The following is a 17,451-nucleotide window of genomic DNA, read 5'->3' as shown; positions in this document are numbered from 1 at the left end:
ATAAGATGTTATAAGAAATGATATCATGATGTTATAAGAAAAGAAAATAAAAAAGCAATACTTTCTATACTATTTTCAATACTAATAAAATAATTATAATAATATATAAAGAATAATAATATCAAAATATTTTAAAAAATAAAATAGGTATTCTATTTTAAAAAATATCATTGTCAAATATAATTCTTTTACATCACACATTTTCTTTCTTTCTTTCATTCGCTCAAAATTTGAATTTAAAATTATATTTTAATTCTTATAAAAAGATCAATTCCTATATAGTGTTTATATTAAAATAAAAAATATTCAAAAGGTAATAAAACCATAATAATCATCTCTTAATTTCATTACAAAATAAACAATTTAATAAGCCACTATTGTTAGGAGAATAATGTCCACAATGGCTAACCAGGTAGTGGCCAATCTCTCATAATTACCAGAGCTAAGGGCAGAGGCTTGACAGGCAGTGTGAGGAGTTCCTAAAGTTAACAGAACTTTATCAGAGGAATAAGATGGGGTGGTTTCGGTACAAACAGCTCTTCCAGCAATTGTTCTTAATTGTCGAGCATCCGATTGCGAAGCAGTGTGGATTTGTCGAGATTCTCGAAGCCATCTTCGCAACCATAAGCTGAGCCAAGCTATCTCACAATCGCATTCGAGAGGATTTCCTGACACTTGTAAACCTCCTGAAAAATAACGTTGTTGTAAATTTCTTTATTTTTGAATAATTGAATTTTCTAATTATACTTCTCTTATTATTATATTATTTCAAATGATATATTTTACATTTATTATTACATTTATTACATTATATTTGATTCAATTATTTGATGTGATGATTTCAATTTAAAAATTTTGTTGTAGATAATAATTAATAACAATAACTAATTTTTTATTTAAATATTAATTTTCAACTAAGCTACTTAATATCTGTTAATAATATCTTTAATTTATATTACAGTGAATTTTATAATATGCTTTTTTGATTCATTCACAAAGTGCAATTTTATTATTTTTATATTTTGTAATTAATTAAAAAAAAAAACATAAAATATAAAATTTTATTCAATATAAGAACAAATTATTATTTCAAATTGATTGTATTTAACTATAATTGAAGAAGTATCATGCAATAATATATTTTTATTTGTTATTTCAAATATCGTTACTCAGGATTGTCTTCACTCACCAGCAACCATATTGGTCCCAACACTTTCCCACGAAAGATTCCCATAAATAACCGAAGGACTAAGCTCATTGATGTGATTGTTCCTCAAATCTAATGTTAATTGAGAGAGTCTTTTCGTCAAGGAGAGGAACATGTCGGACTGCAATCGACGGACTCGAGTATCTCTGATCCTCAATATTAGTTCACCCCCTTCGATAGTAGAGAAAGCTTCCGAGGAAATTGATTCGAGATCACTCCCTGAAATAGTTAATTCTCTCAACTGCTTCGTGAAAGCATTTTGTATTTGATGTTTCAGCAAATGCTCCGTCACTTGTATCTCCACAGTTCTCAACGGTAATCCGGTTAAAAGGGGTCGAAGGTGAAAACCATCCGCTTCAGGCCACGTTTGAATTCGAAGATGCTTCAAATATTTTAAGACACGAAGGCAGTCTTTGTCCACCGATTTAGTTTTATTCAGATTTCGCAAGTTCAACTTTTCTAATCTTGGATAACCCAGAAAACTCTCCTTCATTAATACCTACATTTTTCAATTCAATTTGTTAGATGTATCTTTCGTCCTTTATATTAATAATAATTTAACAAAATATTGCAAATGAAAAAAGACATAAATAGATATCTCAATACCTCTATTGGATTTCCTGACACGTCAAGTTCTCTCAACAGATTCAACTTGACGTTAGGCATAGAGGTCAGTGAATCGTTCACGAACAACAGAATCTTCAAATCTTTCAAATATTGAAATTGTTTGTCAGGTGTTGAGTCTATATAATTAAATGATAAATCCAAAACGTTTAAATTCATCAACGGAAGAAGAGGTATATCTTTAAGTCCGCAATTAGCCAAATAGAGTTGTCTCAGTCCGGGCAAATAATGAAACAGCTCTTTAAAATTCGCCTGAAGAACATTTTGAGACACGTTCAGGCTTAAAAGTTTTCCCAAAGAGACGAACGAATTATCTGGCAGAATTGTTAGCCTGTTATGAGCCAAATTTAAGGAAACCAATTGGGAAGTTGGAAAGGCAGTCGAATCTAGATGATCCACGAAATTGTCCGCCAAATTGAGATCCCTTAACGTATAACCAACCTCGAGAAAAGATGGCGACGGTACCACGGTAAATTTATTATTGCTCAGATCAAGAATTTCCAATTTTGTTCCTTCGAAAACGTCTCTGGGTAAAGATCTTATTTTATTTCCGGATAAATTTAAGATTCGTAGATTCTTCAAATTACGAAATTGTTCGGTGAGCAATTGTGCAATTTGATTTTCGCTCAAGTCTAATTGTTGCAACAATTCTAAGCCGTGGAAAGATTGTTTTCTTAAACCTTCTATCTTGTTGTTCCGTATATTTAACGTTTCCAAGTGTCTTAGTGTAAAAGTACCTGAAAAGATTTATATATACACACGTGTTAATTAAATTTTACGATCAAATTTTCAAAAACAAATCTTCTGTTTCAATTACTTTTTTAGATTTCTTTTTAATTTTAAAAATATCTGATATAATAATGTCACAAAAAATGATAAATAGAATAGAAATAATGGATAAAAATTTAAAAATTCAAAATTTAATTAATTTAATGACAATGTGTAAAAATATTACTCTACCTGGTTCGAGAACAACGATGAAATTACTTTGAAGATCCAAGATCTTCAGATCTGGGGTGCCATAAAACGTATCCGCTGGCAGATGACTAATATTATTAAAACTCAAATCGAGTCTCGTCAAATTATTCATCAATCCTCCTGAATTTATAATAGAAATTGCGTTATAAGAAACATTGAGAGCAAAATCTGGACCACCTATCTCCGAGATTGCATCTAGATCCAACGTGGTTAATTTATTAAATTCCAAATGAAGGAAGCGCAAATTGGATAAACCGTAAAAAGCGTTTTTCTCCATTTTGGTGATACGATTATAAGCCAATGAAATCGTCACCAATTCCGGACAATCCATGATCGAGTCAGAATTGAGAATCTTTATTCTATTTCCAGTCAAATCCAAAGATCTTAATTCTGTCAAATTGTGAAAACTGAATTCTGGAATGGCTTCGAGAAAATTGTAACCGAGCTTCACATCTCTCAATTCTGGATGCACACTGGACAGGAATATTCGTTCTGGTAGATAATGAAGTCGATTCGATTCCAGATTGATGTAGCGTAATCGTTGAAAAGAGTAGAACGCGGTTGCATCTATGGTCTGAAAGTTATTGTTATCCAAGACAAGCCAGAGCAGATTGGAAAGAGGCCTGAGAGCTCGTTGAGGAAAGACATCAGTCGCAAAAGCGAAACTTAGCTCGAGAATGTCGAGACTCTCCTCGATGCCAATGAAGCAATCGTCGCTAAGTTCTGTTAAGTGGTTGAAGGACAAACTGAGTTCCTTCAGCTTTTCTGAAAGCATTCGTTTGAAATTAATTCTTATTTCTTGTAAAAGAAATCTTGATGAAAATTTATTTGAAATTTTATTTTTTCTTCTTTTTTTTATAATTTCATTCTTTAAATATCTTTTAAATATTATTTTACAGTTTTGAGATTAAAGAAATATACATTGAAATAAATTTTTTTTAAGCATAAAAATTGTATAAGAAAATCAAATATAATAAAATTATGATGTGAAAAATTTATGCTTACTTGCTCCTTTAAAGGTTTCATCTTTCAATTTTGTCAATATATTGTTCCTAAGCAAGAGAATTTCAAGATCTTCTGCCCATTCAAAATCACCAGATTGAATATAAGAAATTTTGTTGTAACCGAGATTAAGGTGCAGCAACCTTTGGCATCTATTTTATATAATATCAAATTAATCTAAGTAATACACAAAATATTTTAGAAAATAATCAAATTTTAATATGATATTATTCTAAACCTCAAAAACTATTTCTTTTCAAAATATAATAAAACTTCTTATTTATTTAGAAATCTAGAAATCTAGTATAGCTATCCAAAGTGAAAAAAGTTATATCTTATAAAGAATGCCTATATTTCTTTCATCATAGAATAGAATACTACATAAAAATTTGATTATCTATTTCTGAACTACTCTAATAGAAGAAGATATACATATTCTAATAGAATTACAATTTATTTGTAAAAATATATAAGAAATGTGTATATTAAATATGGAATATGTATAGATTAATAATTAAAAATCAAGATACCTAGAAAGAGCAACAACTGGAACCGCGTCCAAACTATTTGTAGCCAATGAAAGTGCTCTCAAATTCTCACCAAACTCATGAAATATGTCTCCAGATATATTCCTTATGTCATTATTGGCAAGATACAGATACGACAATTTTTTCAATCGACTGACAGCTCCTGGAACACTAGGAAGATCATTGTTCTCCAAATTCAAGTACTCCAACATATCCTCGAGCCCTCGAAATGCATCATCGTCGACATTTTTGATCGAATTCGAGGACAGATGTATCCTCTTGATTTCAAGATGATCGAAAATTCCAGCAGGTAACAATGTCAACTTATTGCTATCCAAATTGAACTCTTTAATTTTCAAAGTTCGATTGGTCAAGCTTGATGTACGAATCCATTCGATACAATTTTCACTCACGTCGACCAATTCTAAATCTGATGTTTGAAAATCGGGTAACTCGAGATTTTTAAAATCATTTCCCCTCAGATATAACCACGTGAGCTGTTTCAAGAATTTCAACGTGGATGGAAAGGATTTAAGGAGATTACTGTTCAAACTAAGAGTGTGTATGTTGGGAGGTAGAGTATCTTCTGAAATTTCCTCGATATTATTATTGTCGAGATTCAACCAGACTAGAGATTCAAATGTGCTGAATATTTTTGGTATCTCGATGATTGAATTATCTCCGAAGAAAGCGTTTGTTAATGCGTCTTTCGAGTGACCCCAGTCACCGTCTAACGACGTTAAATGATTGCTAAAATTAAATTAAATAAAGTATTTATTAATTAATTAAAATATGACAATATGATAAAGTATTAAAGTATCTAAAATAATTATATTTTCAATTATTTTCTCTTAAATGAACTCATGAATTAATTCATGAATTAATTTCTGATAGATTGTTCTTTAATATTGAAATCTATATTACATTTTACATACCTGTGCATGTTGAGCCAATTTAGTTTCCTCAAGTCACGAAAGACTTTAAATGGCACATCCTCCAAGGCATTGTAGCTGAGATCCAATGAGCGTAAACTATCCGCAATACCTCTAATAACAAACGTTTAAAACATATTATTTTATCTTTAAAAAGAAAAATTCACGTAGCAAATTGTTATAATTTAATGCGTAATTTATATTGAAATTGCTGTATAAATATCACTGTGAAAATAATAAAGCAAACATAAAGCAAACATAATTTCATTATACTAACTTACGAAAAAGATTTATCGCCAATATTGGACAATCGATTGCTCATTAATCCTAAAGCCTCGACACCAACTGAACTTGTAAGTGCATCATTGTCTAATGATTGCATTCCAGATCCAACTACGTCTAATTGAGCCACATAACTCACGGAGACATCTATTATTAAATATATATTTTTTTATTTAAATATTTCGTATAAAGTATTTAAAAAAACATATATTATTATTTTAATTAAAGAAAGAAAAATAAATTTATTTTTACGTTTACGTTATTTCATTCTATCTACCTGGAAATCTGGCAAATGGTACTCCCATACAATTAATGTCCATTTTCGTGAAATCCTCGTCGTCTTGAATCCAACACATGCACATGGTATTAAATGTGCATGGTACACTAAAGCATTCTATCAAATTCGATATACAAAAAATAAAAAAGATCTCTGTATACATGGAACACATCTGCTTGTTTAACAGCATCTAAATAAATAAAAAATATATAGTGAATTTAAGCAAATAAAATCACATATATTTAAAGAAATATATATTATTAAATTTATTTTTTAAAAAATTATATTTCCCGCCCAAAATTTTTTACTATTTCCGGTAACAAAGAGTATGAATGATATTATCTCTATCACATCCTTCGAATTAATTTTATTTTAATCATTTATTAATAATAAATTTCTTAAATTTGAAATTAAGATTTTCTTTTGGAAAATTGTGCTAGATTTAATTTTGAAAAAATAAGATAAAATTATCTCTATACATTATTGTAAAATTTTGAATATTTTGATACAAAAGAAACTGAAAGTATTACTTTAAGAAATATAATTATAACTTTAAGATATTTATAAAAAATATATTAATCTATAAAAATAATATTATATTATCATTTACAATTTACAATCATTAAATGAATAATTAAATATCTTAAATTAATTATAATGAAATACATACCTTTCCCGATATTAATTTTCAATAATTAAAACATCGTTTATTAGATTAATTTTACCGTTCAACTAATCATTTTAAATAATTACAAATTTTTATTCTTTCATGTTTGGTTTTTCATATTCATGATCAAAGAAAGTTATGAGAAGGCAACTGAACGTAAGCTCGATAAGAGTGATACTGAAAAGGCGCAAGTGCGAGACCGGAGTAAACGTAAGCGCATGTTCCTACGGCTTTATGGATCGAAACGAAAAGCAAAACAAAATTCAGCAACATTCAAATTAAATAGAATTAATTTTATAAAATAAATTCGTATCTTATGAATATAATTCGTATATTTAGTATATTATTTTAAAGTTCTTTTTTTTCCTGTTTTGTACAATCATTTGATAATAAAATTTTGTTTTGAATAGAGAAAGATAGATAAAGCAATGAGATATTTTTTAAATTATTTTTCTATTATCTCTCTTAAAGTCTTAAAGGGTATAATAATAAATTGACAAAATTAAAATTCTTTATTGTTGGAAAATAATACATTCATTTATTTAATAAATCACACGAGAGAGTAATTTTAATAAATTTTATAAATTACAATTTAGAAATTATTCCTTTTTCTTTTTTTTAGTTTCATAGTGTTTTATTTTACTTTCCAAGCTTTCTGTAAATAAAATTTTTTTCTTGAGAAAATATTATTATTTTCTTTAAAGTTGAAAAAAAATTAATGAATTTAAAAACTAACCACATGTGGGTCGTTTCATTAAATGTTGATACACTTTAGATTGTACTCCAAGTAATAAGCATTCACTTTGAAAAAACATATTTTTGTAATTGATTGAATTTTCTAATTCCAATAACATGTTTTCAATCATTATTGATCTGTTAAAATAAAAATTACATTTTTTAAAATAAATATTAATTTTTTTAATAAATATAAAAGTTATTTTCCATTATTTATTATTAATTATTTTATATTTTTTTTAAATTATTTCTAATATATCATTTATTAAAATTTTACGTACCTTACTGTATTTAAAGTCCAATCTTTTTGTAAAAGTTTTATTGTATTGAATAATTCATCTTTATGAATATACCATTCTTTAGCATCATACTCACAATACCAAAGATTTAATGGTATTTCATGAGCTAAATTATATTGTGGTTTTTTAGGACAATTTTCAATATCTAAAAGCTCTAACATAATTTCAGCCTCTTCTTTTCCTTCACCGATAAGAAATAAAACACCCATTAAGCAACGAATTTGATGCCATAGAAATGCTTGACTTGTTATAATTAATTGATACATATCATATCCTATAAATAAAGATTATATAAATATAGTAAAAAACTCATTTTACTTAACACAATGTATTTTAAATCTATAAATGTATATATATATATATATATATATATATATATATGTGTACACAATATTATTTTTAATTAATTAAAATAAAATACTTACCTGAAATATTTCTAAAATCTTGGCGATACATACATACTTCTGCATTAATAACTTTTCTTATATAATTAGTAACTCCATTAGCAACATCCATTTTACAAATATTTCGAAAGTCATGCTCTCCTATAATATATTTAACAGCCTTATTCATAGCATCTATATTTAAATTTCCTCTTGGAAAAAAGTACTTGTAAGTTCTAAATTTACAATTAAATCTTGCTGAAAAATCATTAGGTACTGGACACCATGCAATGCATCTTATGTTAGATGGAAGTAATCTATTTAATATTTTGCAATATGGAAGTTCATCCTCTAATTTATATTGGTCTTCTGGATTTAGTTTACTCCTTATATCCAAAGAAATTACTTGTGAAAATGAACTAACACCTTTGTCTGTTCTTCCACATCTATGATAATTTGATGTTTCACGTGACTCTATACAACAACTTTTTATTAATGCTTCAAATAAATGTTCTTCTATTGTATTATCAATACTCTCTTGTACAACAAAACCATTATAATCCCATCCAAGATAATAAAATTTTAACAAAATATGTCTTTTGTTAGATCTAAAATTAAAATAATATCAATTCTAATAATATCACAATTTTTTCTTATCTATATTACATACTTTGAAAAGTCAAATGGTTTTTGTGATTTACGAATAATATCATTATTCTTTGATTTTTCATTTTTTTCATTAGTTACAGTCTTTAATTGTTTGTTTTCTTTTTCTAAATTTACTATCCTTTCTATCAATTCCTAATAAAAATAAACTTTATAAAAATAACTTTTATAAGGTAACATTTATATTAAAATATCTTAATTCTTATTGAAACTTAATAAAAATATTGGAGTTTGATAAAATAAAATATATTTACTGATTTAGTTAGTAGTTGAAGTTCTTCTTTCTGCAAAGTTTCTTGTGTTTTGTCTTTACACATAGTTGTCATAATTTTAAATTTATAATAATATAAAAAATATTATCAGAAGATAGCCTATTACAAATTATAGAAAATTTTATAATTTATTACTTTGTTTTAATCATTACTATTAATATGCTTAAAAGGCATATTAAATATAATTTATATTTTCTATAATAATTTATTAAATTTGTAATTACATAAATTTAAATTATTCAGAATTAAAAATACGTCTATTATATAAATCAAATTATTAAAATAATAAAGTTGTTTATTATTATTAAATTAAATGTGATAACTTTAAACTACCTTATGGTATAATTCTAAATAGAAGAATAACCTTAAATAAGAGAATGATACATAACCTCTGAAAAAAGGAAATATATAAAGAAAAAAATAGTAAAATTCAATTTATTGCATATCAATATATTTATTTACGTAAATATACTAAGAAATAATTTAATAAAATTTAATACATTATAATATTTAATAAATCTCGTAACATAATATTTTTTAATAAATTAAAAATGACAACGATATCAAATACACACATATACACATACACACACATATATATATATCGAAATTAGATTTTTAGATATATTTCTGATAAATGTAGAATTTTGAGATTATAATCTTTTTTTCATTATGAAATATATATTAATGATTACATTAATATATAAATATATTTTTTTTATTTTTTTTATTATCATTTATTTTCAATGATTCCTCTATTTTACTCATTTTATTTTTTATTGCTTTTTTCAATAATGTTTATTTTAATGGAATTTAATATAAGTATTTTTAATTACTATTTAATTAGTATTCTTTAATATTTATTATTTATTTCTTATCCTTTTAAAATATTTTAATTCTTTCATGTTTCAATATTTTTTAATTTAACTTAATTAATATTTAATATTCGTTTTATAATAACTGAAACTCTTTTCAGATTTGATTCATTTTTTTTTAAATATTTAATCATATATTGCAGTCTTTTTAATTTGAATAATTTTTATATTAAATTAATTATAATTCATTCTTATTATATTTTTAATTGGGATATTTTCCAAGATAAGAATTTGACTGTGTTAAGATTGTATTAAAAATGTATAGTTAAACTATATTTTTCTTTAAATTTTGCGCGGTTAAAATGAATAGAAATTTCAGCCAATCAGAAAGTCGTTAAAATTTACGCGGCAAAACGAATCATTGCGCATCATATTGCGCATGAGCACATCATACTACGCATGTTTGTGTCATATTGCGCATGTCTGCATCATACTGCGCATGCCCATGTCATATTGCGCATGTTCGCGTCATACTTCCGTGCCGCGCCGGTTTCTTCTCAGTTTCTTGTGGTTCTTGTGTTTAACAACGATTAAAAGTTTGAAAATATACATCAAAAGAAGAATTTATTTGAAATTTATTTGAATAAATAAGTTTTTGTGCGTAAAAAGAGTGAATAAGACTTTGAAGTGTTGTGATCAAGATGAGTCTCTAAAACTTCGCAGCAACCTGCAATTTTCTCAACAATCGGTGAGTCATTATTAGAAATCATTATTATTTAATATATAATACATAATCATATTATTTTGTTAATATTAGTGCTATAATTATAAGAATATATTTAAAAATATCACAATTATGAGGAAAAATATTTTATAAGAAAAAATATGAGCTAATTGGTTGTAATTGGAATTATATTTTTCGTAACTAGAAATTTTATTAAGGTGATAGATAAAATTCTCGTTTTATTTTTTAAAATTATGAAGAGAGATTTAGATTTTTGATTTTTACTTTATTCTTTTAAATAATTTCATTTTATACTTAGATTATAATATGGTAGATGGCGTAAGTCTACTCTTTTTCGAGATTGATATTGATGCAAACATACAAAATTTCCACAAGATGTCAGGCCTATTTTAATCTTTGTTTCTCGTTTGTAGATAAATATTATATTTTAAATATTTTTAGAAATTATGTTTTTAATACTTAAGAAATATCGCTGATCTTCAATTCTTATCCTCTATTCTGCCTTTAGGGAAATATTTTCGGCATTTAAAAGATGGCATTGAGGATCAATTCTTATCTTATTTCTATTCTTTTTATATAAGATGAATGAAAATAAAAATATTAAAATATTTTATTTCAAATATTTAAATTAAATTTAAATATACATTATAATATAAATTACATTATAATGTTTTATTATTTAATATTATCTTGTTATTAACATTATTAACAATTTTCGAGGAATATAATATAAAATTTTTTCATTTTCTTGATACAATCATCTCATCTATATAAAATATTGTGCACGATATATTTCTCTTTAGTCAGTTTATTCTCTGTTAGAATAATATTATATATCGTTTTATGCCATTTCATTTTAAATTAAATTAATTTGAAAAAATGTTTTCATACGAAAATTTTGAGTAGTTTTTCAACATAAAATTTTGAGTAGTTTTATTCCAAGACGAAATCCATTTTACATTAATTTAATTTTATACGAAATATAACTTAACATAGATTCGCAATTAGGATTTTAATAAAAAAATGGATCGAAAGATTCTTTGTTATAAAAATAATAAAATTACACGAAGTAAATTGGTCGAAGAAATAGATAGATAATTAATAATAGGTAGATAATTAATTAAATTAGATACAATTCTCAAATGTGCATTTTTCTCTGCACATGATCGCTTAAATCGCTAATGTACTATAGATATTCCAGAAAAAATTCCATGCGACATAGATTGTCGTGATCATTATTCATTCGCATGCTTTCACATTTCTATGGGTAAATTTTGATTTATAGTGGACGAGAAAGAAATTAAATGCTAAAGTTAAATTAATGATAGACTAGGATAGATTATAATGTGTAATCCCAATTAAAAATTTAATTTAAAATAAGTCAATCAAAGATTGAACATATAAAAGACTGTTATAATAAATTGCATTATAGATTTCCATCTTTTATAATATAAAACTCTTATAATATTAATTAGAGATTAGGAAACCATCTTTAAAAGAATAAATATAGATATCGCATATCTAATAGTTTTAAACAGACACATTTATTGAAAAACGAAATAATTTCTAGAAAGAACATATTTGGAACAAAATCACTCTTTTCCAAGCAAATAATTTCGAAATTTCCATTTTGAAAATTTATCTCGTTTAGAACACGAATTGGTCTTTATCCTCTCACAATCCTTCTCCTAACTCTCTCCCTTCTTCCTTCTTTCCAAGAAACAAATAAATAAGTCGACACTATCTGACCTCATCGCAGGTCTACTGGGAGGTTAATATGCACTCCATCCAATCTCGCCGACTCAGTTTCCAACGAAGTGGATCCCTCGTCGGGTTCCTTTTATCTCCAGACGTGTCTGACTCACCTCCAGTCAGTCTATAACTTTACTTTTTTTCCTATTTCCATTTTCTTTATACGTTTTTCCTTTCTTCCCGCGCGAACATTTTGTGCATCGTTTCTTTTTCCCTTCCATTTGGAGTAAGCCGAGTATTCTTATCCACGTTTCACGATCCAGAATCGGTTCAATTCTAAATTAATGGTATCCTTGGGTAGCATAGAACGGGGTACGAGAGTAACTATCTTTAACGACCACGTGCCACCTCACCCTTTTGTTTGTACGACATAATTCGATTTGGATGGCCAATAAAATTTCATTTCAGAGGATAAATTTATTCTCGTCGTATCTAGAAAATCATGAAACGATTTTTAGGATTCCTGAGGATATCATTTATTTATCATTTTATCGAATTATTTTCCAATTGGTATAACTCGATACACAAAATTTTATTAAACGTAAAGGTATTTATTTAATCGTTTAAATCGAATCGATCGTTATATCTCTCGCATTAAATATTTTATCAACAATTGAAATTTTAACAAATTTTAATTTTTTGAATCCTTTAAATTCAGGTTCGAACGAATAGTGATATTTTTCATTTTTATAAATTAAATTATTTCGGTGGATTAAAAATCTGATGACAAATTTAATTAGGTTAATTATTATAGTGTATTTATACAAATTACTTTTTATTTGGAAGCTGGTAATGAAAATAGATTAAAAAAAAGTAAGATTATAGATTAAAAAAGTATATAGATTATATTAAAAAAGTAAGATTCTGTCTTACTTTATTACGTTTTATTTGGAAGCTGGTAATGAAAATAGATTATCTTTCTCTTATTAATGAAAATCTTAATTATTCAATTTGTTTGATTAATTATCATTCTTAAGTAGAAACAACATTCGACAATTGATTGGCTAATAATTGATCATCACTATTGATTGAACAAAACAAACTTGTTAGCTTGCATTTGCATAACATATCATTAATATGTTTGTGCAATTGGTGATGTAACATTGTATTACATGTACACAATGTTAAAATATTCATAGGGTATCTTTGGAAAGTTGATTTTAGAAGTCAAAACAATCGCAAAAGCTGATATAATATTGGTTGAGATTTAATTGTTATTAAGTAATTGAAATTCTCATTGAATGAAGCGAGATACATAGAATGAGATAGTTCTATCTCTGTTACATAAACTGTTATTGCGCTCTGCCTCTCTCTTTTCATCTAACGAAAATCTTAATATTATTTTAATCATTGAATAATTGATATCAATTGTTTTTTGTATAATATCGTTTTCTATTTTATTTTTTTGAACATTTAACATTTATTTTCATTGAAATGATTTCTATTCTTGATCGATAGAACTTTTTTTCAACTTTCCATATATTTTCTTCGAAAGACGAAAATGTTAATCGAAATATATTAATATCAATTTGAATTTTCCCGCTCTTTATTCGATATTTATGCTTTCCATTCTTGAAAATTTTATCAGATTTCTGTACGTGTTTTTGATACATGGAATATTTTCGTGTAATTTACTAGTAATCGATAACGTATGAGCTCAATTCAGGAGGTATTACTTATTTATAAGTTTGCCTTTTAAATATTCAATAGAGCAAATATTCGGATTACTATCGTCCCTTTAATCCCGATATCTCAAAATAATCTCCTTCTCTTTATCCATAACATGTATAGTTAATAGATGTAAACGGTTTAACATTACTCGTTAACGATTTCCTCGTAAATGTAATGCAACGATAAGCGAGGACTCATTGTTATTCCACGCTGTTACGTGACATTTCAGTGGAAATAGTGGAATTTAATTACGTTTCTCTTCTACCACATACGTGCCAATTTATTTTTTTTCAATTTATAAACTTGAACAAAAACATTAATCTTTAATAATTGGTAATAAATACGATTTTTATCCCTGAATTTTTTCTACAAATATTTTTTTCTACAAATATAACATCTTGTATAATGATATAATAATATGACATCTTGTATAATATTTGCAATGGAATAGGATAGAATAGAAATATATTTAAGAATAAAAAAGAATTCATATTCGTTGTTTTAATTAAATCGGTTACACAAATATTGCGTGTATATGTGCAACACGCACGTTTGAATAACTCAGAATTCTCGATTTTCAAATAAACAGCGGGACAGGTAAATGGTAGCGGATTACAAAACTGATGAACCTCCATCACAGGGATCGCGCGTAACAAACCGCCGAGTCCAGTCTCAGTTTTAATCATTGTTTAGTTCGAATTAACTCAGTCAATTAAACGCCTTGTCTGGTAGCGACAGCTCGCAGCCATCCGCTGCTCTGAACAATATAGCTTACGTATGGTAATTCGAAATAGCATCCCCGTGAGCACCATATGTCAGCGACATGGAATTAATTATCACCATGGATTTCCCTATCGTACTTCTCCCCTCGTTTCGTTCGTCCCTTCGATCCGTGTTACATTATGTTTCTACGTTTCGTTTAATACCGACTGAGGCCGAATGTGCTGCCATCTTTCATTTCAAGTTAAAATATTCCATCTATCATTTTTCTATCTTCTATCGAAATATATCGAAATATTGGAAATTATAATGCGTTTTTTAATTTGCAACTTTTAACGAAATTGTTATTATATTCTTTAGAAGATGGTAGAAACATTTCATCAATTTTGCTTTTAACTCTTAACATATGGTAAAAATTTACCATGTATGTATTAAACTTGTTAGCAAATAGGGATTTATAGTATTATTTTTTAGTTAAAATATGTGTCATTATGATTTCAAAATGCACATAACAATTAAAATTTTTATTAAGGACGTCTCTTTGTGATCTTAATCCGATTTTAAATTCTTAATGCAGGATTCTTTCTTTATTTAAATGTTAAAAAATAGAATGGAAATATTTCATTAAATTTCAAAAAAAAAGAATAGAAAAGATACTAGGATATTTCAATTAAGAAGTGCAGTAAATATAAATATATTGGCAAGTTGAGAATCGTAGTAAGATGTTGAAACGTAAATTAGAAACACATTATTTTAAGAAATAATAATTGTAGGCTATTTAAATAAATCACGAAGATATGAGGAATTTTATGATTAAAATTAGATAAAGATCATTGTTGTTATGAATTTTTCGATCGAGAAATCAAATTTTATGTAAACGTAGGAAAAAGCGAATTGAAAATTATACAATGATCCTCGAAATAATCAAATCAAATTGATGCGCATTTAACATTTGTCTGTTTTCCATTGAAACCCTGAATTATCCAAACTTGGAAACACAATATACGGTCTCCATTTTAACGAATATTGAATTTCGAAATCCCTATCGTCGTTAAATTTCGCGACATAACACAATATGTCGTGGCTCTGTTGCTAATAATTTCAAACATAACCGAGAATTCTATAATTTCAGATGCTTAATCGGGATTAAATTCTATCCGTGGTGAAATATGAATCTTATAACGGCGTGACGTATATATCGCGACGATAACCGAAAACCGTTTTCCAAGGGGGTTTGTAATTGCAATTGCACAATCGTTTGTTTCGAAATCCTGTTTCGAGTATCATGTACGTTTTCCTCTCATTTCATCCTCGACGATTAGTTTTGATGTTACGATTTAACTCTACACAACACGAACATTGAATACACGTTTTGTAGATTTATCTTTTTCCACACTTTCGATCTAAATTTTCGCACGTTCGTGTATCGATATTCCTTGTTTACGCGTAATTTGACGAAGGCAATGGATAATCTGATATCCAATAGTTGGAACGTTTCTCTTGATAATCTTTGATATTTTAAATTGTTATATTTATTACATTTTTATCGTATTTTATTAATTTCTTTTTTAAAGACTTATGTAAATGATCGATGGATTGAAATATTTTTAATTGGAGAAACCTTTAAAAAATAAAGAATATAATTCAAATATTAATCTCAGAGAAACGATATTACTCCATTTAATTTACAATTTTATGTAAAAGTAAATTTAAATTTCACAAATTTAATTTATAAAAATGATATTCTTTCGATAAATCGCGATTTCTTGATTCGGAATATCCTCGATCACTTTGTTTCAATCATTCTTTAAATCAACCATACACAATTTCGTTTCGTAAAATTTTATTTTTCCACGCCGTAGAAAGAATGAATCGGTGTTCAATTGATGAGAGAATTGAAATTATAGCAATAATTCATCGTTATTACAATCCTGAAAATTCTGTTCCGTTGTGCGTAGTTATACTATCATGTACAACGCTTGCAAAAGATCAATTTTACTTGCTTTTGCACCACTCCATTTACTGTCTCCCACCACCCCCTCCCCTCTCCTCCCCCCCCTAAATTCATTCGCGAGGGTCGATTTATTGGCATGGAGTACAATATAAGGGTCCCTGTAATATTAATGGAAAAAGTTTTCTGTGCAATATGGTAACAAAAACGACACTTCGCAATTCAGTTTCCATACAACCCTTTAATGGACCCAAAATGAAGTTTCATAGATCAGGTACACGAGATTTCTAACTCATCCACGTGATTGTAATAAATCTTTGTTCGTTGGCAAAGTTTGTATGAAAAATATTAGTTTTACAAGTATTATCATTGAAATAATTATACATCATATTTTTGGGGATTTTTTTTTTTATATTGGTGGAATTTTATTCAAATTATTCAAAAAATAACTCCAATTAATAGGATATGTTTTAATTACGACACTAAAAGATTTTATTCGATCATGCATAATATGTATTATGCATCGATGTTAAAAATGTATGTAAAAATATATTTTCGGTTTTATTCTTTTTCTCTTTTTTCAAAACAAGATATCTGTGAATGAAATCTCCAAAATTTTTAATCTTTTTTTTAAGCTTTTCCATTTTTTCCTTTTCCACGTTACTGCAATCTACTGTATAAATTGATTTTTCGAATCAATTGAACAAGGATATTGAAAACTCAATATTTTTCGATTTATCTCTCGTTCAACACACTCGTAGCTTCGTAGTTTCGGAATGTAAACTGAATTTCATTTTCATAATATACAATTTTTATCACGTGATACGAAATATAATATCCTTATCTAATTAATATTTAAATGTTATAATAAATACAAATGGTATTGCAAATACATTTTTAATCACAAATAATCGTAAGAAATTCGAAAAAATTAATTGCACGAATT

The 17,451-nt window shown here is 26.8% G+C and overlaps 2 protein-coding genes across 4 annotated transcripts; both read right to left on the bottom strand.

Moving 5' to 3' along the window:
• Positions 1–363: 363 nt before the first annotated feature.
• LOC122715516 (chaoptin-like) lies at positions 364–6,635 on the bottom strand. Its single transcript, XM_043937769.1, has 10 exons — positions 6,500–6,635; positions 5,830–6,019; positions 5,552–5,699; positions 5,274–5,384; positions 4,342–5,088; positions 3,815–3,963; positions 2,792–3,574; positions 1,814–2,568; positions 1,190–1,706; positions 364–686 (listed from the first exon to the last, which is right to left on the bottom strand). The coding sequence occupies exons 2-10, from the start codon at positions 6,017–6,019 to the stop codon at positions 364–366; spliced, it is 3,723 nt and encodes a 1,240-aa protein (XP_043793704.1). The 5' UTR covers positions 6,500–6,635.
• A 460-nt stretch (positions 6,636–7,095) lies between these two features.
• Positions 7,096–9,280, bottom strand: LOC122715555 (tRNA pseudouridine(38/39) synthase). 3 transcript variants are annotated; one of them, XM_043937827.1, is made up of 7 exons: positions 9,185–9,280; positions 8,834–8,950; positions 8,584–8,714; positions 7,956–8,521; positions 7,513–7,804; positions 7,233–7,369; positions 7,096–7,151 (listed from the first exon to the last, which is right to left on the bottom strand). In XM_043937827.1, the coding sequence occupies exons 2-7, from the start codon at positions 8,903–8,905 to the stop codon at positions 7,096–7,098; spliced, it is 1,254 nt and encodes a 417-aa protein (XP_043793762.1). In that variant the 5' UTR covers positions 8,906–8,950; positions 9,185–9,280. The 3 variants fall into 3 exon arrangements, with proteins under 3 accessions (XP_043793762.1, XP_043793764.1, XP_043793761.1); XM_043937829.1 differs by having other exon boundaries at positions 9,241–9,275; XM_043937826.1 differs by lacking the exon at positions 9,185–9,280 and having other exon boundaries at positions 8,834–9,017.
• Positions 9,281–17,451: the final 8,171 nt, after the last annotated feature.

This window comes from Apis laboriosa, unplaced genomic scaffold, assembly GCF_014066325.1.
Source record: "Apis laboriosa isolate Shangri-la unplaced genomic scaffold, ASM1406632v1 scaffold38_cov145, whole genome shotgun sequence".
NCBI lineage: Eukaryota > Metazoa > Arthropoda > Insecta > Hymenoptera > Apidae > Apis > Apis laboriosa.
The sequence above is the reverse complement of the archived record's forward strand: the minus strand, read 5'-3'. Positions and strand labels throughout refer to the sequence as shown.